Source organism: Nelumbo lutea, chromosome 4 (genome assembly GCF_056320005.1).
Source record: "Nelumbo lutea isolate HS-2025 chromosome 4, American lotus-T2T, whole genome shotgun sequence".
In the NCBI taxonomy this organism is placed as follows: Eukaryota; Viridiplantae; Streptophyta; class Magnoliopsida; order Proteales; family Nelumbonaceae; genus Nelumbo; species Nelumbo lutea.
Window position 1 is genome coordinate 80,478,617 of NC_142687.1, and position 27,124 is coordinate 80,505,740.

General features: G+C 37.4%; 1 protein-coding gene, 1 long non-coding RNA gene and 1 pseudogene across 6 annotated transcripts; 2 read left to right on the forward strand and 1 right to left on the reverse strand.

Moving 5' to 3' along the window:
* Positions 1-400: 400 nt before the first annotated feature.
* Positions 401-897, forward strand: LOC148861273 (proline--tRNA ligase, cytoplasmic pseudogene; annotated as a pseudogene).
* A 5,224-nt stretch (positions 898-6,121) lies between these two features.
* Positions 6,122-14,547, forward strand: LOC148861274 (solute carrier family 40 member 3, chloroplastic-like). Of its 5 annotated transcripts, none has more exons than XR_016112224.1 (16): positions 6,122-6,284; positions 6,466-6,669; positions 7,213-7,426; positions 7,535-7,598; positions 8,473-8,597; positions 8,739-8,828; positions 8,938-9,114; positions 9,219-9,293; positions 9,505-9,606; positions 9,700-9,817; positions 9,896-10,042; positions 10,484-10,590; positions 10,685-10,798; positions 12,997-13,089; positions 13,202-13,298; positions 13,856-14,547. XR_016112224.1 is itself a non-coding variant. In XM_088982112.1 (15 exons), the coding sequence occupies exons 2-14, from the start codon at positions 6,524-6,526 to the stop codon at positions 13,288-13,290; spliced, it is 1,773 nt and encodes a 590-aa protein (XP_088838238.1). In that variant the 5' UTR covers positions 6,122-6,284; positions 6,466-6,523; the 3' UTR covers positions 13,291-13,298; positions 13,856-14,547. The 5 variants fall into 5 exon arrangements, 3 of the variants coding, with proteins under 3 accessions (XP_088838238.1, XP_088838240.1, XP_088838241.1); XR_016112225.1 differs by having other exon boundaries at positions 13,859-14,547; XM_088982112.1 differs by having other exon boundaries at positions 12,997-13,298.
* Positions 14,548-25,010: 10,463 nt separating this feature from the next.
* LOC148861275 (uncharacterized) lies at positions 25,011-26,377 on the reverse strand. The gene is made up of 2 exons (XR_016112402.1): positions 26,282-26,377; positions 25,011-26,125 (listed from the first exon to the last, which is right to left on the reverse strand). It is a non-coding gene; the product is annotated as an uncharacterized LOC148861275 (long non-coding RNA).
* Positions 26,378-27,124: the final 747 nt, after the last annotated feature.

Consider the following 27,124-nt stretch of genomic DNA (forward strand, 5'->3'; position numbering starts at 1 on the left):
GCAAATCTGACCTGGACATTAATTCTGGACCTGGTTCTATTTTCTAATTATGATATGCATTCCAGCCTCATGCTACCTCCATTCTCTTTCATATAATGTGGAACAACCTCCTTTTGTGAACCCAACAACTGGAAGGGAGCAAAGTGGACTAGTCACATCCTTACTTCTCTCTTTTCTCTTAGTTATTTTGATTGCTAGCTTATGAATTTTGATGTTTTTTTTTTTTTTTTGTATACTTCTGAAACACCAATTTCAAGGTTGTGATCCTAGTAGTGAAATGAACAAAGTTACACTTAGACTTAGGCCATTACATAAACGACCATGACTTACTAAACAATGAAATTCAGAGCAGGATGAGGTTGAATTATGAGTTTGTTGTTAGCGGTGAAACGTTGGATCCTATGACATTTTTGGTTGTTACATTCTAAGGTCGTGGGCTGTCAATTTGGGAAACTATGCAAACCTTCTTCTTTGATATTGAAATAAGGAAGATGAAAATAAAAATTGCTATTTCCCTCTTTTGTATCTCATGGTGTTCTGCAACGTGAAAAAGATCACATAGAAGGTTTTTCTCTAGAGTTTGCTTGAGTTACAAAGTCTAGAAGTACTGATCTGGATGTCCATAAAGAAATTCGTCCAACAAGTGAGACTATTATGTATCCATTTTATTCCAAGTGGATTAGAGGACACTATGATTTGCCTTTGAAGCTTAACCAATGGTGCAATGTTGTTAGATGGGAGTTCAGCCATCCTACCCCATTCATAAGGAGTCATGAGTTTCTTTGGCAAGAAGGGCATACAACTTTTGCAACCAAGGATGAAGTTGATGGAGAGGTTCTTGAGATTTTGGAGTTGTACAGAAGGATATATGAAGACTGGTACTGCCACCTAAAGTAGCATCCCTACAAGTTATTGTGGCTCCTGTTCCTTACAAAGATGCTGATACACAAGCTCTATTTGATGCCTGCTCTGCAACTGTGAATACCTTAAGTGAAGTTGGTTTTTGAGCTGAGGCAGATTTTAGGGACAATTACTCACCTGGTTGGAAGTACTCGCATTGGGAAATGAAAGGTGTTCCTCTAAGAATTGAAATTGGACCAAAGGATTTGGCTAATAATCAGGTGCATACTATTCGCTGTGACAATTCAGCAAAAGTTGACATACCAACGGCCAATCTGGTTGAGAAAGTGAAGGACATGTTGGATGATATTCAACAAAGCCTATTTAATGCAGCAAAGATGCAAAGATGGGAGCGTGATGCGGGCCAACATAGATGCTATGGATGCCAAGATGTCACAGATGCATGCCTTGCTACAACAAGCCTCTCAACAATATGGAATCCCTATTCCCATCCCCCCTTAACATTCAGTTCAGGTAACATTTAGTTCAACCTAAGATTATGAGCTTCACAAGCCATTTGTTGAATTCCTTGACTTAGAGGTCCTTTTGAAAACAGTTGACATGGCCAAATTTAATGAGTTACTGTTTTGTTTTTCAGTGAAAAAGATTTTAAGGAGACTGTTAACTCCTGAAAATTGAAGTTGGGTTGGTTACAATACCCTTGAATATTCTATTATTTAATTATTTTATCCACTAAATGACAAAGTAATTAGTTATTCAGTTCAACCATTTTAGCCATTGTCCAACAGACTCCTCAAACCCATTCTTGATCCTCTGGAATCACTTGTCACAAAGAAAATATCTAAATCACTCCCAAAGAATGCATGCTAAAGCCAAGCTCTGAACTTTCTAATGTTCAACATAGCATCCAAATAAGATAGATGACTACCCTGTCAAAATCTAGTAGGTCTATCATATCCGAAGGCAGCATTAATTTGGATTTGGAAGGGGACCTGAGCACAAAAGCAAAATTTCACTGAGATTTAAGAGAGAGGTCTGCTGTGATCTTGAAAGGAGAATTTGACCCATTTAGCTTGGCCAACTTGGGGCTGTTAAACAGAACATAAAGAGACTAGTGTGATGCAGGGGCTGGTGTTAAAAAGTTTATGTTGTATCCAATTTCTTAACAGAATTGGTTGTGGGTGAGTTTAAATAGATCATATTCAATTTTTTTTATTTAAAAAAAAGCACAAAATTGTAAAGGGGTTGAAAAGCAATATGAGAAATATGATGAGGACAACTGCATTATACATATATAGACAAGAGCCCTTCCAATTGAGCTCGTTGGGGTTGTGCAGACCAATAGGTTAAAGACTTAGAAGTAGTCATGCTTTCTCTAACTAGTTAATTAGGACATGATTTATTAGGATTGGTGCAGTATTGTTACCCCAAACAAGTCCGTCCCTATAGGGACATCTTTGGGTAAGAAAGATAACCATTGGGACCACATCATTGGCATCCTTACTCCACATCTTTGCTACTGGGCTAAGGCCCTTTGTCATGAACAATGATGAAACCCCTGTTGAAACTTGTGAAAGTGGAAACCCAATCATGAATTACCAGTTAGAGGCTCATGGAGAGTTTTAGTCTCTTTTCTCATATGTGAATGAAAAAGACATCAGATAATCCAACAATGCAGTAAAGTGTAAGGGGGCACCTGTCATAGATTGAATGGAAGTGTGAGAAAAGTAGAAGTAAAGGATATTTACTTAGAGAGAGAGAGCCAAGATATGGGATTGAAACCGACTTTAGTTTTTCAGTCTTAGTCCAACCCATCTTGGAGTATCTACACAAGCACTTGTAAGTATAAATAGAATTCATTTCTGGTCTTGGTAAACTGTCCTGACCCTAGTTAAATTTTGTAGGTGTTTGGTAAGAAAGTGTTTTTATACTAAGGGGGTGTTCTTTTTTTTTTTTTTTTTTTGATTTTGAGAGGGGGGAAAGTTGGTCAATGGGAGTTTGATTCCCATTGACCTCATGTATTCTTTCTATCCAAACATTAAATATAGGAAATTGTTTAACTAGTAATTACTAGAATGACAACAGTTCTACCTCCCAATTCCTAAGATATACATAACAGTCCATCAAAACATGTGAAAATATATTTTTGTAAGAAAATTAACATTATCTAAATTTATGCTAATAAGAACCAAGTATTCTTATCCATTTTCCTTCCACAAACCCAATCAGATCCACATGATGTTTTGACTTGCTCTCAAGTTAGACCAGTCTTAGAAAATAATGTTCATAAAATGTAGCTAGCTTAGCTAAAGGTATATTCTACTTCTAGGTTGTTAATCACTCCTACAATTCCTCCTACGTAAAACCATTCTTTTTCTTTGGTCTCTTTTGTTTGATCTGAAACCTTGAGTTCTCCCACTTTTTAATCAATTATTTTACCAACCAAAAGGAAAAAAATAAAAATAAATAACATAGTTGTATAGCAAAAGATCAAACTTAACAAAAGCAAATACGAAGTTGAACCGCCTTTTGTGGTCCTAAATGCAAAGCCACTTCTAGTGCGGAGAATTTAGCAGTAATCATCACCATGGGCTCATATTGAATACAAAAATAGAGAGAGAGAGAGACCGATTTACTTGTGAATCAAATGCCGCTGGTGTGCAATTGTGGGAGAAACCGCAAGAGAGAGTGATTTACTTGTCAAATGCGACTGTGTGAGAGAGAAAGATAGAGATAGAGAGCGAGTGAGAGTGAGGGAGAGATTTACTAATGTGTGTGTGTGTGTGAGAGAGAGAGAGAGAGGGCGGGAAGAAGAAACGTGAAGAGGAAGAGGCACATAGGAAAAGTGGAAAACCTACATAGTTTGTGTCACTTATGTAGCGGTAGTCGCTTGGTCTTTAGCGGTAGTTTTAATTGATTGCCATTAAAGATCAATATTTCTAGCATCAGTCACCAAATAATTTCATGATATTTTCAACTTTCTTATTCTCTGTTCAGTTTATGAAAAATACTTATATTTTTTACTGCTTCTAGGTGTAGAGCCATGGATCGGCAAATATTCCAGTTCAGGGTGGAAATAAATTCCACCTCACTCATGAAGTAACATTGCCAAATCCAGTAAGTTATTACAAGTTGGGTTTTATTTCTCATTACTTACATATTTTAGCATGAAAATAATAATGCATTTTCTTAACTTTGTCTTTTATGTGCAGATACATGAGTTAGCAACCTCTCCAGTTCATAGTGGAGATAATTCTCATCCCACTCCAGAAGTACCATCACCAAATCCACTAACATATCACAAGTTTGATTTACTTTTCATTTACTCACATCTTTTAGTGGGAAAATAATTTTGTATTTCTTTGTGTTTGTAACAGATGCAAGAGCCTAGAAGAAAGCCATCTCAAGTGTCTATAAAAGAGGGGAGAAGGGGAAGGGCAAGGGAAAGGGAAAATACACTATTTTGATGAGTGTTTTATTTTCCTTTTTTTTGGGTAATCCTTTTGGCAAGGGAAAGAAACTTTTGATGAGTGTTCTATTTTCCTTTTTTTTTTTGTAATATTTTAATTTCATTTGGACTAAAATATATTACCTTTTATTTAATATTAGATTTCAAATTTTAATGATATTGATGATCTTTTATTTTGAATGGTTATTACGTGTGATTTAATGAATGGATATAATATTTTTGTTGAAAATGAATGTATATAATTGATTTAAAAACATGTTACTATAAGCTCTATACTAGGTAATGACAAACAGGTGGAGGTGTTTCCAACCACCAAGGTTTTTGGTGACGTTAAACAAATATCATCGAAACAGGTTTTTGTGACATTTCAGAAAACGCCATGAAAATAAACAAATAAATGTCACGAAAATTGCGCATGAGTGACTCTTGAAAACTTTTAGTAACGTATGAGAACATCACAATAACTAAAATAAACATCATGAAAGCTTTTGTCGACACTACATTTGGTGACAAGGGAGCAAACGTCATTTGTGCCATCTTTGGTGACGTTTGTCTAACATTACACATATACATTTTTTTTTGGTAGTGAGAGGATGAACCTAGGCAAGTGGTTGAACTAATCTACTTTTTGAAAACATGCAAAAGGGTAGAGTTCCAAAGTATGTCCCTGGTGTGAGTTCTTTGATGCTTAAATTAGTGAACAACTGTCATTGGACCGAGACGAAAAAAACAAGGAAGCAAGGAGCTAGAACTAGATAGTGTTGTATTTTGCAGTTTTTTTTTTTTTTTTTTGAGAATGTTGTATCGGAGAATTTTCGTACTTACAAGGAGTCCTAGTCTCGGTGGAAGATGACTACCGGCTCGGTGGCTTATCCTTATTTGAATGCATCTCGTGCATTTATATGAAACCAATTAATTGAATATCAAAGTAAAATAATAATTACTTTGTTATTAATATTTAATAATTAGTATCTTAGTATTTATAATTAATTCATGAGCACTTTATTAATTTATCGTTATATATTATTACTTAATAATATTTTTCTTATTCTATTCTCTTATTAGATTATTAATATTCTGTTATGTTTGTTTATTATTTCAAAATTAATTTATTATTATTTAATGAATAATATGTAAGTATTTTATTATCACTTTAATGTCTTTTGATTTTTATTTTGAATTTATTAATATTTTATTCTAGCATTATTTTGTGAATATTTTATTATCATTTTAATTATTAATATACTATGATTTTATTATTATTATCTTATGCTTATTTTCATAATCTTTTATTACTTAATTATCAATGTTTTATTATAATATTTTGATTTTATTTAATTATATTATATTAATATTTTATTATTAATTTAATAATATTCCATCCAAAAATCAAATGGACCCTAAATTCCAGCCAGACAAATGTTATTGGATCCAAATTGGACGACGTGTTCGTTAACAAGAGACTATAAGATACTCGCGGTACTACCGTACTTACATAAACCTAACCTAATCATTATATCAATTTCGCCATAATTATATGGACGGTTGTGATCCGATAGAGTGCGTCTCGCCCTCGCGTTTGTCGAACTTGCATTTTGCGGAGAAATTTTATATGGTTTAAATGTTTAGTTTCAGACAGCGATCTCAAACCTGATTCTTCCGCGTGCAGAAGTGGACCCCACTATACCTCATCTTGCCCGCTGACGTGGATTTCTTATTTAGTGGGTCCTACACTTACTCGCATACGGCATCACATATTTAAACAGTGAATAGTACACTCTCAACTCAACCGCAGAAACAGAGAAGCATCGACTCATCTGCCTCCAGGCCAGCTGAAAACAGAGATTATCGGATAAGGAGTAAGGAACAGAGGGAACGGGGGAACGAATAAAAAAAAAAAAAAAAAAAATTCAGAAATCAGAAACCAGAAAGATATATGGTTACGTGAACAGAGGTAACTTTCAGATTCTCAGACACCATGATTGATAAACAATTAAACATCCTCAGCGCCAATGAGATCCTTGAACTTTTTTTTTTTTTTTAATTTTTATTTTATTATTATTATTTTTTTCTAAAATTTCCATGAACCGGTGAACTACTCGTGTTCTTGTGTTGTTTATTTTATCTGCTGGAAGACTGCATGAGTTGGGGAGAACAGAAGCGGTCCTTCAAGACGAGCTACTTGAAGCAGCAATGGGGTTGGTTATCCTTTCTCAATCACCGTCTTCGTCTCTCGTCACTGTTTCTCTTCGTCGAGTTTCTTATGCGAGGAAATCTTCTCGGATTCGCCGTCGCATCGCTTCTCGCCAATGGCTGAATAGCTCTTTCGCTTCTTGTAGGTAATGCAGTCCTCTGATATTCTATCTCGATTTCTGATTTTTCGAAAGCTTTGTAGTGCAGTCCTCTTCCGCTTCTCGATTTCTTGTTGGTAGTGCAGTCCGCTTCTTGTAGTAGTTAATTATATGGAAAAGAAGACCAAAAAAGAAAAAACAGTTTCTGCTTCAGCAGATTGATTTGCATATTATGTTTTCAAGTGTCCTTCGTACATTATTGTGTTGGTTTATTTGCAGAGAGAATCAAGCTAAATTATATGATAAATCCAAGAAAATAATAACAATAGGGGTTTAACATGGTTCTCTTATTGGAAGACGAGGGGAAAAAAAAGAAAGAAAGAAAAGGTAGGACTTATTAGACAATAGGAGTTTCTGTGGTGTTTGTAAACCTCAGGCTGCGAAGCAATGAGACTATCATCACAGGGTGTGTCAATAATAACTAGTATTCGAGGCACCCTTTTAGTATTTTGCCTATGGTGTGACTTCAGATACACTTAAGTAAAATACTATATGTAACTGTTCATATCTTTCTTTTTTTCTCTGTTACAGGCTAGCCAGTTTCACTTCAAGGTGTTCCATCACAAATACTGACGTGCATTTCAATCACGTTGCTACAGAGGAAGAGATCCCAGATGACTTGTCATCTATTCCATCTGGTTGCTCATTTCCACTTGTTCATGTCCAATCGGAGATTCTTGGGACTGAATCTTTGAGTTTACTGGCTGAAGATACCTACATAGATAACCTCTTGACAACATTGCAAGTATGTTTATTAATTTCAACTAAGTGATTTTACATCATAATTTATGTACCCTAATTTTCCATGTTATTTACCTTTTGGACTCTAAGCTTCCTATCATTCACCTTTTAGGTTCTGAGTGAGGAGGAGCAGAATGCTCTAGCAGCTACCCCAGCTCATCCAGCAGGATTATTTGGTAGGATATATTTCTCAATCTTCTTTAAATGATTCAGAATATCAGGATCCATTGATGCACAGGGGAATTGATCATGTTTATGAACTTTGCACATTGATTATAAAAAGCTACTCTTGATTGCTAATTTGAAATCAATGATACCAACAGGAAAACTTACATAGGTGTTTCTAGTACAGTTTGTCTTCCATATCCTTCGAGCTGCATGTGCAACTGCACAAACAATAAGATCAAGACCACTTTTCAATGGAGTACCACTTGTGTGTGTGTGTGTACTAATACATCTTGTTACTACCTTAAAACTCCCTCTTTTGAAATAGAGGGTTGCCAAACTTATTGATACAAACTAATCTACAGGCCTATAGGGTGTATGTCCACAGGCCCAACCCAACCAATCCTCTCTAGTTTAAGGTATGAAATGTTGAAATTAGTTGTTTGGGCAACCAGCATAGACCAACATAATTAATTCCTCAAGATGTTTTTTATTACATTTTTTTTTGTAACTTACGAGATTACTTGCCATATTTAAGAATCTTGTACCCTAAAAGGAACTAACTTTTGAGAATATACTTTTTTGTTCTATAAATCGCTTTGTTTCTATTAGTGAGAGATCAATGTAAATATTGCATACCCAATTTGAAGAATTTCCACTGCATTGGTCCTAGTTCCTTGCATCAGGCCCCTTCAAAATTTAACAAGTGCTCATTCTAGGCCTGCCCAAGTTGGAACCCTATTTAGAGAGAATGATGGTTTGTCACTTATTCATGGGATTGGTCCAGCTCCTAACATTCTCTTATACTATTATTAATTTGCAAAATGGTACTGCATCTGTTCTAAGATAATAAAACAGTCTGATTATTAAAATGTACCTTTTCAGCTATGTATGCTAGTTGGTTAGCTAGGAGTTTGATTGAGCAGCTGTGGAATTTTGCTTGTCCTGCTTCCATTGCATTGATACATCCAAGCCTTTTACCTGTGGCTGTTGTGGGTTTTTTCACCAAGGTATGCCCATTTAAGATTACTTGTAAAGTAAAATAAATATAATAAGGCTGTGGAAGTATTGATTAGGAAAAAAGGCCATGGAAGAAAAACTAAATAATGTTAGGCTTAGAAGAAGCTCTAACAAAGTTCCGTTGTAAACAGTCCACAGTATTTGTTGGAGGACCTTTGGTTGGTAATCTTCTGGATCATTTTCCCAGAGTACCATCATTTATCTTTTTGAATTTCATCCAGGTAATTCTTTCACTTTAGTTGGACCTACCTTTAGGATCCAGAATTTCAAATGGGTTCCTATTTGGGCTTCTAATAGACAGGTGCTTTTTTGTAACCTCTTTTGTGTCAGGCAGCTGCTCAGTTGTTATCTGTTGTAATGGTAATTCATGCTCACACTGTTCATGCTACCTCTGCATCATCCGTGCTTATCCAACCTTGGTTCACAATACTAGTATTAGCTGGAGCTGTTGAGAGGCTTTCTGGCTTGGCCTTGTGGGTCACCATGGAGCGGGATTGGGTTGTTTTGGTATTTGGTTTCTTGTTGCACATGCTTTTCCTATTTTTTTTATTTTTTATTTTCCAATGATTGGTAAGTTACTTATATTTATGAGTTTTCATTTGCATATACAGTTAGCAGGTACCAATAGGCCAATTGCACTTGCACAAGCAAATGCTATTCTCAGTCGCATTGATCTCCTGTGTGAGGTGTTTACCATTTTCTTTGGTCATTTACCTTTTCAAACATTATATATATTTTTATATTGCATATGCCTTTTCTTGTGTATAATATATTTTATCTTCTTTTTTTCCTACTATTAAAACCCAATAACTGTGAAACTTGTTTGAAAATATTGCAACCATTTCTCCTTGTCAGAAAATCCTTGATTAGACATATCATCATGTTTCTTGGCCACAGATAGCTGGGGCATCATTGTTTGGTGTTCTTCTTTCCAAGTATGACCCTGTTACCTGCTTGAGGCTAGCTGCCGGCCTAATGATATGTGCTTTGCCTGTTCAGGTAGTTTGATTTGTGCTTTATGTATTCCGGTGCATGAGCATGTGATCAAAATTTAATTTCTTTTATCTCTTCTTGCATATGTTCCATTTTCAGGTTCTTCTTACATGGCTAACCAACAAGCTATCTACTGGTGTTCTTGATCGCTGTAAATGTCAACAAGCTTGTTGGAAATCTTGCAGTGGAGGAGCTTGGCCAGATTCAAGAAATTTAGGTGCATTTTGTTATATTTTCTGCAGAAGCAAGGAATTGACTCATATTTCATTTCTAATTTGAGCTCTATGATGACTAGTGGAAATAATTGTGATTGCCATCAAGCGTGGGTGGACAGAATACAAGCAGCAACCTGTTCTTCCTGTGAGCCTAGCCTCTGTGCTTCTCTACTTAAATATTGTTCTTACACCAGGTGGCTTAATGACAGCATTCTTAACACAGTGTGGTATTTTCTAACTCATGATCTTTGTACTGTATTTCTGAAAATATATCTAGTTTCAATGCAGTTACACGTTAAATCTAGGGCTGTCAGTGAGGAATGCGTTGGGAAGACCAATCGTTTTTTGTCCACCAGGATTTTCTTTTTCCCATGATGAGATGGTTTTGAAATTAACCATCTATTATCTGCATGCTTCTTGACTGTTCCCCACTTTGTCCTAAGAGTAAGAATATCATGGATTGACCATCTTCAAGTTGGGTTGATTTTTGACATGGATATTACTTTTGTGCTCCATTGAGTAGTGGATCTATAACACTGGAGACAAGGAGGGACTCTTCCACCACATTGCTGCCTTTTCTTTTCTTACCATCTCCTTTGTTTGTTTCTTCTGACTTCATTGAATGGTTCAAACTGTCTAAATTCAGTTTGTGTTGTTGGAATTAACAGGTTTAAACCCATCTGTTATTGGGGGGTTCAGTGGCTTATGTGCTTTCATGGGCGTTGCTGCAACCTTCATATCTGCACACCTTGTCAGATGGATGGGCATTCTAAAGGTTCTGTTTCATATGTAAATGATTGGTATACCATACTAGTTTCCTTACACCCTTCTGTATTAATTTTGTCTAATATATGGGTCCACTATAGCAGGCTGGAGCAGCTGGGTTGATATTCCAGGCTTCACTTCTTACTCTAGCTGTTGCAGTGTATTGGAGTGGTTCTCTTTCTCAGCAGACAACCCTCCTTTTCTTCCTTAGTTTGATTGTAAGCATCTTTTCTAATAACAGATTTATTTTTGGGATAAAGCTATATGATTCAAAAATCCACTAGATAAAATTGGAGTAGCTCAATAGTGATTTTAATGAAGACCATCCATGACTAAACCGACTCATTAGTCAATTTTATGATTTCAATACATTATCTCGACTCTTACTCAAGTGGTTCTATGACTCCTGCTATTGCTAGATTGAATAACTTTCTCAGTCTCCTGAATCTCCAAGTGATTCTAGCTTATCTTCAAGCCTTTTAAATTCATAAAACAAAATTTTAGTTTTATTGATGTTTTCCTTATGAAAAAATCTATGTTTCCGGAACTGGAAGGGCTTTGACCAATCATAGAAAAACCCTTTCCTTATACAGTGAAAAATATATTGAATATTGCCTTTAACATTATACAACACTGAAAACTATATCTGAATGTTTGCATCAATTAATCTTGTGTCTCTCTTGAGCCCAAGCCATGACCCACTTAGGCCAGCTTGAGCCTGAAACAAGATAAGGCTACAATCGAGCCCTAAAGCTGAGTTTGGGCTAGGCTTAGGCTCACCTTGGCACAGCCTGACTTAATATACATCCATTTAGTTATATTATGTACATTGATTACTAAAGTCTTGTAGCCAAATGATGGTTTGCTCAGTTTTGAGAGTTCCTTTGTCTAATATGTTTTCTTAATAGGTGGGCCACAGGCTGATATTGACTATTGACTGGAAGATTTCACCTGTGGCCACCAGTGGTTCCCCTACTTGGTGGATGGATGCTAGGATGAGCTACATCATCCCTCCATATGGCAAAAATATGACAGGTTTTGTTGGGAACCCTAGTACTTGATCCTGTTGAGGAACCCTTTCTCAAATTATATGTGTTATTTCTTATAAAAGGTCTGCTAGTTGGGTCTTTTAGTGAGCTTCCCTAAACCACCCAGAATCCTTCTACGTGGCAATTTAGTTGGGAGTCCAAAAGTGCCCCACATATTGGTCTAGGTAGCCTCTATTCATAAGTTTATTTTCAACACAAAACACTTACAATTACCCACATTTTATCCTTTTTAGATATATTGTAAATTAAAGCTTCACATGCCTGGCCAATCAAGAGAGTTCTGTACCTGGTGGACAATTTGGATCTGCCACATCATCCTTCCAAGTGACAGAAATTTGGTTGTGTAGGGGAGCTTCTTACTTGACCTGACTAGTGAACTTTTTTTTTCTCATGGGAGCAGATATGCTAGTTCAATTGGGCTTTAAGTGTGGAAAAACATAGGCCCACCCATACCTTGTGCTGAAATGTAATTACTCATAATGGGGGGTAATGATGATTGGACACTAGACCACTAGGCCAAACAGGCTCTGAGCCTCTGATACCATCTCAAGGAACCATTCAATTTAAAAGCTTAAGCTGTTAGGTGAGGTTCCTGAATAGGTTCTTATTCTCTAACAAACCTTTTTCCTTATATGGCTTGCTTCTATGTGGCAAAAATGATAGGTCACCTAAGGAGTCTCCATTTGATCTGTTTAGGAAACCTCAACTCTGGATTGGCTGCATGTTTAATCCTCAAGTCCACAACAGCACTGTAACCCACCTTGTATTTGTATTTTGTGCAAGTAATGTTGACTGTTGAAAGTACAAGTATTTTAATATTAAACTTGCTCAAAAAGTGGTTTCATTCTAACCACGTGGCAAAGGTATTTGAGGCTCAAATTGGCCCATCAATAAAAGATGGTGAGTGGAACATGTAGTCATTTTGGGAAATTAAATTTTCATGGGGAAGATTCATTTGTTGTTTCAGCCTTATTGGTTGAATGGTCTGGTTAGCAAACCTCCTCCCATATATGAATACCTTGAGTTCAGGCCATCTTGAGACTGACGTGTGAGCTTCAACTTTGGAGAAAGACCTCAACCCTGTTAAGGCCAGTCTGGTGTTCTTCCTGAGCTATAGCACAAATTTGCGACTGACCAATTTCTAAACCATGTTGAACTTTGTTTCCAATTCAGGATCCATGATCATTAGTGTTTGGAAAAAGTCTTAAATGCCACCTGCCAACCTGATGCAGCCCTCCTTTATCCAGGCTTGGGACTGGCCTTGTAAGACAAGCTCACATTGGCAGAGTTATGGGAGCCCAAATTCTTCAACCATGCTCTTTTTTTTTTCCCTTTTTTCGAGGTTTACATGTGTCTCCCGTTTGCAGGTGCTATCAAGGTTGGGCCACATGTCATATGAAGTTATAGGAGCCCAAATTCTTCAGACTGGGATCCCAGCTTCAAAGGCAAATTTGATTGGGGTAACAGAGGTTTCAGTGGCAAGTCTTGCAGAGTTTGTAATGCTAGGAGTTGCAATAATTGCAAATGATGTTTCACATTTTGGTTTTCTAGCTTTCCTCTCCCTCTTTTCAGTGTTTGGTGCAGCTTGGATGCTCTGCCGATGGTTGGTAAATCCGACAGATGAACAAAGAAGGCTTTTCTCCTTCGACCCTCAATTTTGATGATGAATGTGAGCCTTCTTCACTAGCTTTTGGTTTCTTGTTTTATTTCTGTGCCTTTGTTTATTCAAGACATATGCATGAGAACATAGTTATACTTCTCTAGATGAACAGCTGTCTTAAATTCAAGTTTTGAAAACCAGATTGGAGCTGATCCAAGATCAACCAGAACCAGACCCTTCTGATCAATGGAAACCACAAAAAAATGGGAATATTTTTAGGTTGAATGGATGGTTGAACCAGAAAATCCTTGAACCAAAGTCCTTTCTGGTTTGATGCCCAGTTCCATTTTCATTTTTTTTTTAAATCTACATGTTGCCTGCCAATTTTGCTCCAATTTGTCACTTTGGATACTTCTCAGGCTATGCCCCACCCATTTGCTCTGAATGATGTATTTATTTGGGTTTCTTGGTTCTAGGCTTTGCTCCACACCAACTTTTGCATGACAAAATCTGACATTAGATTGCATATGCAGTAATGCAGAGTGCCACCAACTTGTATCATTGAGTTTATTTTGACAATACGAGTCATCTGATCCCACTTATTCTATGCTTCTCATTGTCAACAGCAGCTGTTCAGCTTGTTGTACATAATGCCCTTGCCACCTGCAAGCTGCCTGGCAACACCAAAGCCAAATATTTATACTTGACACTTACACTGTTTCTGGCAACTTCCGTGTACGTGTTCATACATATTGAATCACAGGGGGTGACACATTGGCAGTGGAGGTGTTCTTTGCTGGAGGTTTTGTAAAATTTCAGATGGGAAAGCTAGTTTGAACCTGCACATGGATCCCTCAACTTTTGTATTTATCATCTTGTCAATGGGATTTTTGTTCCATCTCCATGATATGGGAGCCAGACCATTTATTCGCATTGTAATTGAATTGATTCGTCCATCAAACCGTGTGATTCTACCATTATCTGCCCATGACAGCGTTCCTTGGAAGATTGGGAAAACTTGGGACCCTGGGGCCTGGTTGCTTCAGCATGAATTTTGAATTGGAAGAAACAAAGGCAACATTATTGGTCAGGTGTCAGGACCCAACATGCTCCATGTCCTGTTAGATGGCAGCTTTCTTTGCATTCTTTTGGATTGGTGGCTGACGCTATGGGTTAACAAGCCTAGCCCAGCCTATCCCAAAATTTTTCCCTTTAAATTCTTCCATAAAGTTGTAACATAATAGAGTCTTTGATTGGTGAGGAGTGTTTTGCTGAATAAGAAGTTGTTGTTAATTCAAATCTCAGCAATTTCTCTTTATGTTCTATAATCTTTTCAGCATGAAACCATTGTAAGATGATCAAAACGCACAAGGTTGGGATTAGAACTGTTGGCTGGCCCTGCAATTAGCCTTGGCCCAAGCCAATTCAGTCTCAGTTTGAATTTTGCCAAAATGTCTAATTCAGACCTAAAATCTCTTCTTTCACAAATTCCATTGCCTAAAGGAAATGGATCAAATGTCAAAAAATAAAAGAAAAAAAAATTGGAATTTGGTTGTCCAATTATGCCATCAAATCCAAGTGCAGCCTGATCTGTATGCAACCTAAATGAGCCAATTTCAATTGAGTGTATCATCTAAAACTAAAATGAAATGCTTCCACTTTTAGGTATTAAAATAGGCTATACTATGACCATTATTGAATATCGCCTATGGCTTTTTTAGAAAACCCTAGGCGCCATCTCTCATGGCGATTCCCGAGACTGATCTTCCTCCTCCTCTCTGCCTTTTGCCGCTGTCATATCTCGACTTTCTCCTCTCTCAAAGCCGATCATAAATCATTGATGTTCCTATTGTCCAGCCAAGTCTGAAGCAAGGTGAACGTACAATCTTAAATGATTTTCTGAAGTTATGGATGCGTGAGTTTTTCAATTTCAATCCTTTTCTTTTTGTCTTTTTAAATGGGTGTTAGACTTTGAACCTGGTTGGGAGCCTCCAGTGGTGCCGATTTGGATATCTTTTCCTTTTCTCCCTGTCATATTATTATTATTATTATTTTTTGTTGAAAACATGTTTACATCTATTGCTCTGCTATTGGTTCTGTTCTTAAGTTCGATTAGGCTACAGTTACGCTCTCCGGAACATTAGGGGCTCATGTCAGTGTCAAGTTGGACCTTTTAAAACACCACCAGAATAGGGTTTGGATTAGTACTGATCGTGAAGGTTTATGGCAGGAGGTTATTTATGAAAGCCTCCCTTCCTATTGTGTGAATTGATAAAATATAGGGCATTCGATTGAGGAATGCAAACATGGCAAAACTGGAGGTGTAGCGTCCTGGGCTGTGCCGCCCTCCCTAGGGATAATTGGGGGGGGGGGGGGTCGTCCCAACACAGCCCACGGCCCAAGCCAGTGCAGGCCCGTGCCATAAGCTTGGACTGTGTCGGGCTGGGCCACAAGTCGGGCCTTGGGCGTGGGCTGAACCGGGTCAGACTGTTTTTTTTTTTGTTTTTTTGACATTTTTGATTTTTTATTTATTTGTTAAGTAAAATTAAAATATTTAATTTTCCTTTGGGAACTATTTGAAAAAAATAAGAAATCTAACAAAGAAATTAAAAAAAGTACTTAACCAAATAAGAATTCAAAGAGACAAAAGACTCAAAGTGAATAACAAATTGGAAGAAAAATAGGAATTATATTTATTTAAATTTGAATAATACAAAGCATACAATGGTTGGATGAATGAAATATGAAATTTGGAAAATAGAATAAATTAATAAAATATAAAAAATACAATATAGTTACAAATTGAAAAAAAAAAATTACATTATTAAAAATATCAAATTAATTAAATAAAATTAAAACGAAACTCACAATAATTTGAAAAAAATGCTATACAACTATTGAGTATACAAAAAAATTGACTTCATTTTCTCCTATTGTTCTTGACTTTTATCACTGTGGGAATTGAAAATGGTAGAGGATAAGGCTATTTATAGGAATTGCAAATAATTCAATTGCCTAAAATATCCTAAAAACTAGCTATTTATTAGTTATTGGAGGGGGTATTTTGGTCATTGTAAAGCTATTTATCACTTTAGTCAAATGCCCCCAAACTAGCTGTTATATAGCTATTGGGGGAATTTGTGTCATTCTTTCTCCCCCAAAACCAAAAGACATAAATACCCTCTATATAGCTATTGGAGGGGGGGTTATTTCTATAAAAACCCCCCTTGTATAGCTACGGGCTCACGGGCTGTGCTGCATACCATGTCGGAGATGGCATGACACGCACAGTCGTGTCGTGCCATGGCAGCCCGTGAACTTAGAACTCCAGGCCCAGCATGGCCTGGACCATCGTGCCAGGCTTGGCATGGTCCGCGTGCTATTGTGTTGTGTCGCGTCGGGCTGTTCGTAGAACAACCCAATTTACACCTCTAGGCAAAGCCAAACATTGAATTGATGAGAAAAAACCTATTGATGATAATTCGAAGAAGGGCAAGCGTTTCATCAAGCCAGCGGTGAACCAAAATGTTCCCATCGCTAAGCCTAAGATTAATGATGATGAGAAGATTCCAGGTGAGATTGCTAATGTTGATAATGGTGTAGTTGATATAGATGTAAAGAATTGTGATGGGGCTGGGGCTATAATCGGTGGGACAATTGTAGATACCTTTGATGAGGCCAATAGCAGCAACTCCAATGGTGACTAGGAAGACTCCAATCGAAGTCCAGGCGAAAAATATCCCACAACTATGGATGATAATCCTATACCTGCTTTGCATCAAGAGCCAATTGACCCTAGGGTTGAGGGTGAGGCCTGAGAATCTACAACGTTTTGTGCAAGCAACTGCATATTCATATGATGAGGAGCATGTGTTAGCTCCTTCTATTGCCACAAATATATTTGTACATGATCTAGATATGACTCACAAAGATAGCGAGGATGGTGTTCTAAGAAATTCCAATATAGAATCTGAAAAGGAGTATGAAGTCCAGGATAATGAAAGCCAACAGGATAACAAGACATCGTAGAAGGATGGTGATGAAAAGCAAAATTTCTTTGTTCCCATAGTAAATCAATTGAGTTGTGATAACATGAAGGTTGGAATTAATAAATGACTACAAGATCTCTTTGGCTATTCTAGACAACTTAGAGCGCAGAGTTCCCCTGAAATAGGTCAAACATTAAATATGAAAGTTGCAATCACTCATATGAAGAACACTAACTGCAATGATGCGGATTCGGTTGAGAATGATATTCCAAAGGAAAACAATGACCCAAATAAAGAGTGGATGGTAGTAGAGAAAAGGAAAAGAAACCTGTAAATCTAAGAACTTACATGATGAACGAAAACAAATAGAAGGAATTCAGATCACGGTTGGTTGTGGTCTCTTGATGTATTAATATATTGGCTGAATACAACTGTTCGAGAGTTAGGTGAGTGCTAGGCTCTCAAGTGATAAGGTTATAAGATAAAGAGTAACATTACAAGATAAGAGATAAACTAAGATAAGAAGTTACAACAAAAATTTAAAATAATTTGATTGAGATTCAAACTCTGCTGTTTACGTGGCTTTGCATGGATCTGAGGTGCCACTATTCTCAACACCCACCGACAAGCTGATGGGTGCAGCAACCACGCAAAGCTTGGACCCGATGGTTTCAAAACAAGGGCCACCAAGATCCTTAGTGAACATGTCGGCTAGTTGATCAGTGGTGGAAATGTAGCGCACATGGAGAGATCGGTTGGTTACCTGTTCATGAACAAAGTGAAAATCAATCTCAATATGTGTGAGTTCTGAGAAGCTCATGGTCAATTCAAAGAAATGGAGTCTTCACCCATTTTTTAGAAAAATGAGCCATCATTTTTAGATTCAAAAATCGATTTACTCGCTTCGATAGTGACTCTGTTCTCCTTGAGAATGACACTGAATATAGGAATTGGGAGAGGTAAGGTGTTAGGCACCCCCTCTCCAATCTGCTATAGTGGCCTAACATAGGAATTGTTCGGGCTCAAATTTTAACGAAATACCACTGAAAATAGTTGCTCAGAGCTTCTGAAATCAAGCGAAAGCACTCCCAACTTCACCCAAAATTGATTTGAAGTGATGTTATCAGGTCTTAGGTCTTGATTTCCGTAAGACCCTCACCTCTCTACCTCTTTTTCTGAATCTGGAGGAAACTAGGAATGCAAATTTTCTATGATTTTGGGACTTTAAGCAACCAAAAACTAAACTAAGAACAAAGATTACAAAATCATGTTCAAATGTTAAAATGAGAGACTTACCTCTCGTGTACAACCTTCATAGGAGTTTTCTAATAGTCAAACCGAACAAAAGAGTGGTTGTATGAGCTCGAAAGAGATTTGAAACTATTGAATGCATGAAGGTTTCATGCAAATTTCAAGTTTGAAACTTAGTAGAATAAATTTGGAATTTTGGGTTCAAATGCTTGGGGGTTTTCTTGCGAATAGGGCACCTACGAGAGTTGGAAATGATTATTGGATCTCTCCTTTGTTTTTTCTTTCTTTCTTTATACCCCCTTGAGCTCGAGTTGGATTAGTATTTATAAAGAAGGGAAGAGGGGAGTTCTAAAATTTGTCCAATCCAAGGACATGGGCTTGAACACAACTTTTTTACAAAAATGGATAAAGATTTTTCAAAGAAAATGGTGCCCAATCAAGCCTTATTCTTTAGTGAAATGTTTTCTTCGATTTGGGGGTGGTTTTCATGGGTTTTGTGCATGGTAGTCTCGTATTTGGGGTTGTTAATGGCAAAAAAAGTAAAATTGATAAACTTTTAAAAGCTATTTTGTCTTTTCTTAGTTTTAAGTGGGGCTACCTTTGGGTTTATTACGCTCAATTTCATTGGTCCAAGTGTTTGAACAAGTCAAGAATGGGTATGAGGTGGTGATTCAATCTAACGCATCGAAATGGTATTTTCCTAGTTTAAGGGTCAAACGGACGAATCAGGTCGTGAAATTTGACATGCTAGGGTTTTTGGGGTCTCTGAATACAATGGTTAAATTTATTGAAATAGAATCTATACTTGATGAAAGGTCAAACGGGGGAATTTGGGGATGAAATTTGGTGGGTAGGAACTTTTGAATGGCCTAAATTTGATGGGAGTGATGGATCTTTGACTAGAGGTATATACTAACAGATTTAGTTTGTGTCAAGGTTTATCAGTTAACGAGACGACTTGGAATGGAATCTCACCTTTTTAATGGTAAAATGGAGGAATTCGGCCATGAAATTTGATGTTTTGGGTTTTTTTTGGGTTTCCAAACACAACCGTGATGTCTGATTGGTCAAATGAAGCTGGGATAATGGATGATAAGCTCTAATTAATGAGATTTGCTGAAATAGGATCTAGGCTTGATGGTGGGTCAAACTAGGGAATTTTGCGATGAAATTTAGTGGGTAGGCACGGATTAAGGTGAGGAGTCAAGTGGATGGTTTTGATTTGAAAAATAAATGGTTAATCTAGGCTTTCTAATTCTAATTGTGTAGGGCCATCATAATGAAATCTTGACACTTTTGAGATTGGTCGTTGTAGACTTATAATGAAATTGTATCCTAGTAATCTTGAGGCAATGGATGTCTTGGATCAGGGCTATTACAAAGGAAGTTGGTGTGATGAACAATGGTTGTGTGATTAATTTATAGTTTTCTAAGTCTATAGGCCATATTTGATTGGACGTCGATGTTGATATCTAGGTTTTTATTTGTCATGTAGATTGTGTTAAAAGAGGAATTTTTGACTTTGTAAAGTCTCAATTTGATCTGGTTGTAATTCCAAGTTTTAGGGTCTAGAAGGAGGGTGCGAAGAGGTAGAGTGAAGGGATCGAGTAAAAATTGGGTGCTGACAATATGTTTCATTCATGCATGAAATACGTGATTGGTAGCAAGGGAAGTTGCACCAATGTTGTCACACCATAGTGTGGGAGGTGCAATGAGGGAAACACTAGTTCAGTGAGAAGTGAATGGAACCAGAGACCCTTAGAGGTGGCTAAGGCAAGGCTGCATTACTAAGCCTTTGTGCTAGATTTGGAGACAATATGATGTTTCTTTGAAGACCAAGAAACTAGATTATCATCGAGAAAGATACAATACCCCCCACGAGAGGCGATCATCAACATAACCCGCCCAATCTGAATTAGAGAAGATGTGAAAGGCTAGGGAGAGAGATGGAAGTATGCAAAGTCCATGCATGATGGTGTGTTTAACATACCGAAGAATGCATTTAACAAATTCCCAATGTGAGGTGATAGGAGCATGCATGTATTGACACGCATTGTTTACAACATAAGAGAGATCCGGGCGGGTAATGAAGAGATATGGGAGAGCCCCAATAGCCCGGCAATATTGAGACAGATCAAGTAAGGGAGCTCCATCCAGGCAAGAGAGGTGCATGGAGGCGGACATAGGAGTTTTGATAGGCTTGACACCATCGAGAGAAAGGGTATGGAGGAGATCTTGGGCATATTTGCGGTAACTGAGAAACAGACCTGAGGGTGTTCGAATGGCTTCAATTCCAAGAAAGTAAGACAATGGGCCAAGTTCTTTGACTGCAAATTGACTTTTCATAATGGCCAATAGTGAGGATATAAAGGAGATATTGGATCCTGTAAGCAAGATATATCAACAATGTAAATGAGAACATAGCATGTGACATCAACAATTTTTAGGATAAAGAGGGAGGATTTCGATTTGGAAGAGAAGAAGCCTTGCAAGAGTAAGAATTGATATAGTTTGGAGTACCACACCCTAGGGACTTGCTTCAGCCCATAAATAGATTTGTGCAAATGACAGATGTGATCTGGGCGATTAGGATCGTGGAATCCTGGTGGTTGACACATGTACACCTCTTCAGAGAGCTCATCATGTAAGAACTCATTCCAAATGTCAATTTGATGAATTTCCCAGTTATAGGACACTTCCAAGCTGAGAACCACTTGAATGGTGGTAGGTTTTACAATGAGACTGAAAGTTTTGTTGTAGTCGAACCCTTCCCATTGGTGACAGCCCTTAGCAACCAAACGGGCTTTAAATCGGTCAATGGTACGATCAGGTTATCTCTTAATGTGGTAAACCCATTTATAACCTACAATATTATGGTATAAGATCCCATGTGCAATTTCGAAGAAAGGGCATCAAACTCATTTCTTATAGCAATTCACCATGGGGGGGATTTGTTATATGTAAAACTTGCAAAGGAAGTCGATTCAGCAAGAAGGAAGTAGTCTCAAATGCGCCATACTAATGTTTTTGAGGCATGGAGGAATGACTTAGCAATGTCAGTTATAGTTGAACAATCTGTCTATGATTACGCACTATCTTGCCATTTTGAGGGTACATGTGGATTGTAAGGTTTTAATAGAGAATTAAACCAAGTAATTTTTCCACATGACGATGGAATATTATAAAAAACACCCAAAGGTTAGTTAACCACAAGTTCTCCAACAGCTGTGAGTATATGGTGGTTGATGGAGGCAGGTAGAGTTGATGACACTTCTCTTGTGCACATGCATTACAAAATGAAAGGGATGAATCAACAATGGGAGGATCAAATACTAAAGCTTTATTTCCTAATGGGCTTTTATTAATTGAAATTAAGAGGAAGCTGCAGGTAGAGACCATCTTTAAGCTGTCCTTGAAGGAGTGGAGCAACCGTTGTCTGATCCTTCACAACACAAATAGTGGGATGAAACTCGAAAAATACCTAATTACTAGAAGCAAATTGTGCAATAGACAATAGATTTTTGTGAATAAGAGGAACATGAAGGATATCTTTCAGGCCTTGTTTGCTTTTCAGTAACTTACTTACCCAGGTAAATGCAGTTACCTGGGTAAGTTTTTCATAGGAAACACTTATCAAGGTAAGTACATTTACCCATGTTCTTTTTATTTCTCATGTAAATAAGACAATGACCATTTTATTTATAAAAATTCATTATTAAAAGGGGCATTTTTGTCCCATTCAAGTGTTGGCAACTTTCCCCCTTGGTGGGAAAGTTATTTACCCCTCCTAGAGATGGGTACAAAGAAAATACATTTTTCCTGGTCCCCACATAAATCTAAAAAGAAAAACATGGGATTCGTGATCAATGAGAACTAAAATCCCATTGACCAACTTTCCCCCTTCAAAATCAGTGTAATTTGAGCTTCCCGAGGTCGGAAGTAATATGGTTTGTTGCTGTAGAGTTAGGGTACCAACAGTCATCAGAACTGGGCGTGCGGAGAGTTAGTAGCTGTATAAGTTGATGGTTGTGACTGAGAGTTGGGCTTCTTGGATTTGAATGGTAGTGACAAATGCATCATACTCAGCACCCAAGCCGTTCAAAGTATAGTGAGTGAGAATTCGAGGCAGATAAAGGAGAGTCGGCAGCAGAGATATTATCTGAGATCGATTTGATTTTCTTAAGGTAAGTTTCCATTAAGTCACCACCATTACTTGATTCCCAAGTTGGATAATGTGAGACTTTGAACGTGAGGCATATAGGGTTCCAAGAGTGTGCCAAACTTCTCCGAGTCTTGCACCCAACAAGTTGTGCAATTACCGATTCTATTAATGTGGAAAGAAGCCACCCCATTAACGGTTGATCTTGCTGAACCCAAAGGGTATGGGGTATGGGCTGAGTTGATTAATTTGCTAGGAGTTTAAGTTTCCCAAGTGGACATTGAGATGTGCCGTCAACGAAACCAGTCAAGTTTGCACCTTGAAGGATCGGGAAAATATGAAACTTCCATGACACATAGTTTTTGGCATCCATTTTGATGGAGACCATGTGAGTGAGGTTGCTGTTTCCGAAAACCAGAGAGGAAGAAAGTGTGGAGCCTTGTGACAACGAGTTGTTTGAGTTTTCAAAGGAGTTATAGATGTTGTGGGAGGTTTGGGTGGTTCGTGGCTCTAATACCATGAACGAATTATTTTTTATTAATCATTACTAAATATTAATTATTTCTATTAATTAGTAATTTTTAATTATTTCATTAATTTTTAAAAGTTATTTTAATTTTTATTTGTGTAAATAATTAACTATTATTTATTTTAATATTTTTATAGTCATTAATTTTTTTTAATCATTTCATTTAATAATTAGTAATTTTTAATTTATTATTTATTATTTGTATTGTTTCAATATTATTTTGTGGTTGAATTTTTTTTATGAGATAATGCAAATTGAATTCAACATTTTCAAATAGTATGTTCTAGGGGTAAAATAGTAAAATCAATGAATTTCAAATGGTAAAGGGTTGATCGAACACAAATAAACTTATGGATTCAGAGCCTCTAAAAAGTAGAAAAGCATCTATGCCTCTTTTCAGATTTCAGACAATATCTATTTAACTTTTCAGACTTCAGATTTTAGATTTATCAAACGCCACCTAAGATCACGGTTGGTTGTGGTCTCTTTGATGTATTAATATATTGGTTGAATACAATTGTTCGAGAGTCAGGTGAGTGCTCTCAACACAAGAGATAGTCCAAGTTCGAAGGTCGACAAGGAAAAAAGGGTTATCACCCTCAGTATACTCCTTAAGTTTCTCTTTCTTTTTTGGTTTAAATTGTTTTTGAACCGTTGTTGACCTGGACAGTCAGACTGGTTGGCTTGGGAACCATCTAGGCAACCGGTTCCGTTTTACTCCAAACCCAGTCCTTGGCCAAAAACCGTTGAATTGGTCAACGACCTATTGACTTGGGCGGCCAAATCGTCAACCCACTAACCCGTTCAATGGTCTTTGGTTACTTTTTTTATTTTATTTTTCTTAGAATGAGCCATCCATTCAAACCAGAAGATCAAACCGTCAACCCAAAAACCGATGGTCAGAATAATTCCACTTTCAAATCGTTTTTTAAAACCATGATTTATAAAGCAACTTTGCACCTAATGTATCTTTGTGGATCGGGTTACCTGCCCCTTCTTTATTCTTTTGTATTAATAAAATTTTCTTTTTCTTAACAAAATAAATGACATACTAATATACTATTAATATATACTCTGTCAATCTCCTTAAGTGCCACAGGGCTATAGCTAGAGCCTCACGCAAGGGATTAAAAGCCCAAATGAGAGGGTTTTAGCTAGGGTGGTTAATGGGTTGGGTCGTTGTAGAATTGGAATCAATATGACAAAAAAATATTAAGGAACCATAACCAAACCAAACCTATAAGATATGTAATTTTTGACTCAGAACTAGATCAATCAATATTTGGGATAATCAGGTCTGAATCAATTTGGAATTGAATAGAACCAATTCCAACCCAATAATAATCCGGACAATAGATCAGGAACTAGAACCGATGAATTGGTTCCAAATCCTGAAATCAGAAGCAGCCCAATCAATTTGGGTCAATCGGGTCGGACCCGACCCATTCACGGCACTAATTTTGGCTTGAAACTTGAAAGCAAAGGCCTTGTTCATGCATATGGGAAGGAGCCCATCTGCCCGTGCCCATGCATCTCCTTCCAATATGCCTTGAAAGTTCGCTTTCACAATATTTGTTTATTGGGCCCCACGAGAAAGATCATTTTGGAATGTTGAAGAGCTGATGCATGCATACAGATACAGAGGGGAAATTGATTCGCACTATAAAGTATAAACGACGAGTCATTTTCCCTAACAACGACTTTTCAATCCATCTGATCAGATGGTTTTACTAACTACAGTGGATCAGATCGATCACATTAATCATCGCCGTTCATTTATTTGACCACTCGAGTTCCAATATGTTCCTTTCTACCAGGGCATCTGAAAGAGAAAAAGGAAAAGTCGGTATCAATTGGACATACAAACAAACAAAGGAATTGATTTCTCCCTTACTTTTTTTTGTACAAAGAGATTCAACAGCACCAAAACAACATTATCTCACAGGTAAAGCGACTTAACAGCAGAAGTGCAGAACTATGAAAACACGTCAACAGCAGATCATCTGGACAGTGGACGACTCCTACATTACGTTGAGCTGATTTCTCCTCCGAAGAGAAGCAGAAATACAGACAACCCAACTTCAACACTTCAACATCCTTCTCCGTTTTACTTTCTCTTTTTCGTTTTTTGAATCCTACTCATACTGACATTGTCTGAACTGTTCCAGTCATCCGTTCGAAATACACTTAGAAAGAGAGAATGAATGCACAGGATATTCTGCAAAAGAAATAGTGTCTGTCTGGTACCCTTTTTCTTGCTTCATGTAATCACCTGAACAGTAGTCTTTGACTTCGAGAATTGAGAACCCAGTATGATGAAATCCTCGTGTATATGTATATATATGGATGGTGAAATAACAGTGGTCACAGCAGCAACATGTCAACAGTACAATAAATTAATAATAAAAGTAAGGAAGATGGATCTAACATGATTAATGCAAGTTTGAACGGCAGAGTCAGGTTCAACTAGCTTCTAACCTGTAGAAAGCTGCGGCAATGGTTTTTCGTCTTTTTAGGTTCTGGGTCTCTGGACTTTGGGGTTTTGGGATATGAGTGGTCTTGAGTTTTGGGTTACTTGAAATGGGTTTGAGTCAGACTTGGGTCTTTTTTTTCATCAGTTTATTGATTTTGATGGTTTGACGAAATTGCTCAGCTCATCAGCAAAACGTAGCAGACTTGAATGAGAGTGGGTACATGAAGGAGTTTGAGTAAGTGAACCGGATAATCTGGTTGCTTCTCAAAGATTTTCCAGCATTTACCAAACAATCGTCGTAGGAGAGTCTCTTTAAGGTTCTTGGGTTTACTATCCTCGCAGAGGCAAACCAGCCACAGTGGAGATGGATATTTGATGGAGAGCAGCCAGAGAGGCAGGTGTTGACGATCTGAACTATGTACTGAGGGATTCCTGACGTTGAGTCTCTGCTCTGTGAGATGCTTAAATCCCTATTTGTGCAACTCCCTGAAGACCCTTCATTAAAGAAACAGAAGGAGATAAAAAGAACAGACATATATACAAAACAATACAGAAGAAAAAAAAAAGAATAGACCCTTCAATTCGTAGATATTCAATACTCTCAGAGAAGCTACTGAACTTGGAGGACTGTTATTGAGATGAGACCATTACCCTGTACTAAAAGCTTCCTATTGTACGAGTAGGACTGTGGTAATGTCGTCGACTGGTTGTCTGCATGCACAGTTCGCAGAAGCACGTCTGAAGGACCTAACAGAGGAAACCAGGAATTGTGAGTGGATGAACATGCATGAGTTTTCTGAGACTTCTTACTAAGAAAGAAACAGTAAGGAACCTTGAGAGATAGTAATGTATGAAAACTGTAAATTACAATACCTGATTGTACTACTCCAATGTTATGGACAAGGATGATGAACATCATCAGGTAGAGGAAGAACATCTGAAAAGAGTTCATGATGACTGCTTGTTTTGTTCTTTAGGAAATAACAGAAGCTTCTCAGATGCCTCTCTTGCACTGCCAATTTGATAGTTAAGACATCAATTTTCAATGATGGAGAGACTGGGGCTGGATGGTAGGAGATTTGTAATGTAGGTTTCGTGAACTCCTGTGACAGATAAACAGGCGTACAGTGTTTAAACAAAGTACTCTGTACTAGAGCAGGACAAGATGGAGAAAGACAGACAATAAGACAAACAGAGAGAACACACACACACACACACAAAGAGCAATTAGGATTTCATTCTAACAGTCTCAACCTCGTCTTCCCATGATCCCATCACACCACGAACAAAGGAGGAAGCTACTAAATAGACATAGTGGGATCCACAAACAGACATGCTACAAGACAAAGCTGGACAGGTCTTCCCATGGGTTCTCCCCATATTCTCTGTTGGGCGAAGGAAGCTAACAGTAGTAGCACAGGCTTTCGTTGTTTAGTAGCAATATTTCTCTCAACTTTATTCATGTTCAGAGTTCAGACAAATATATATAAAGAA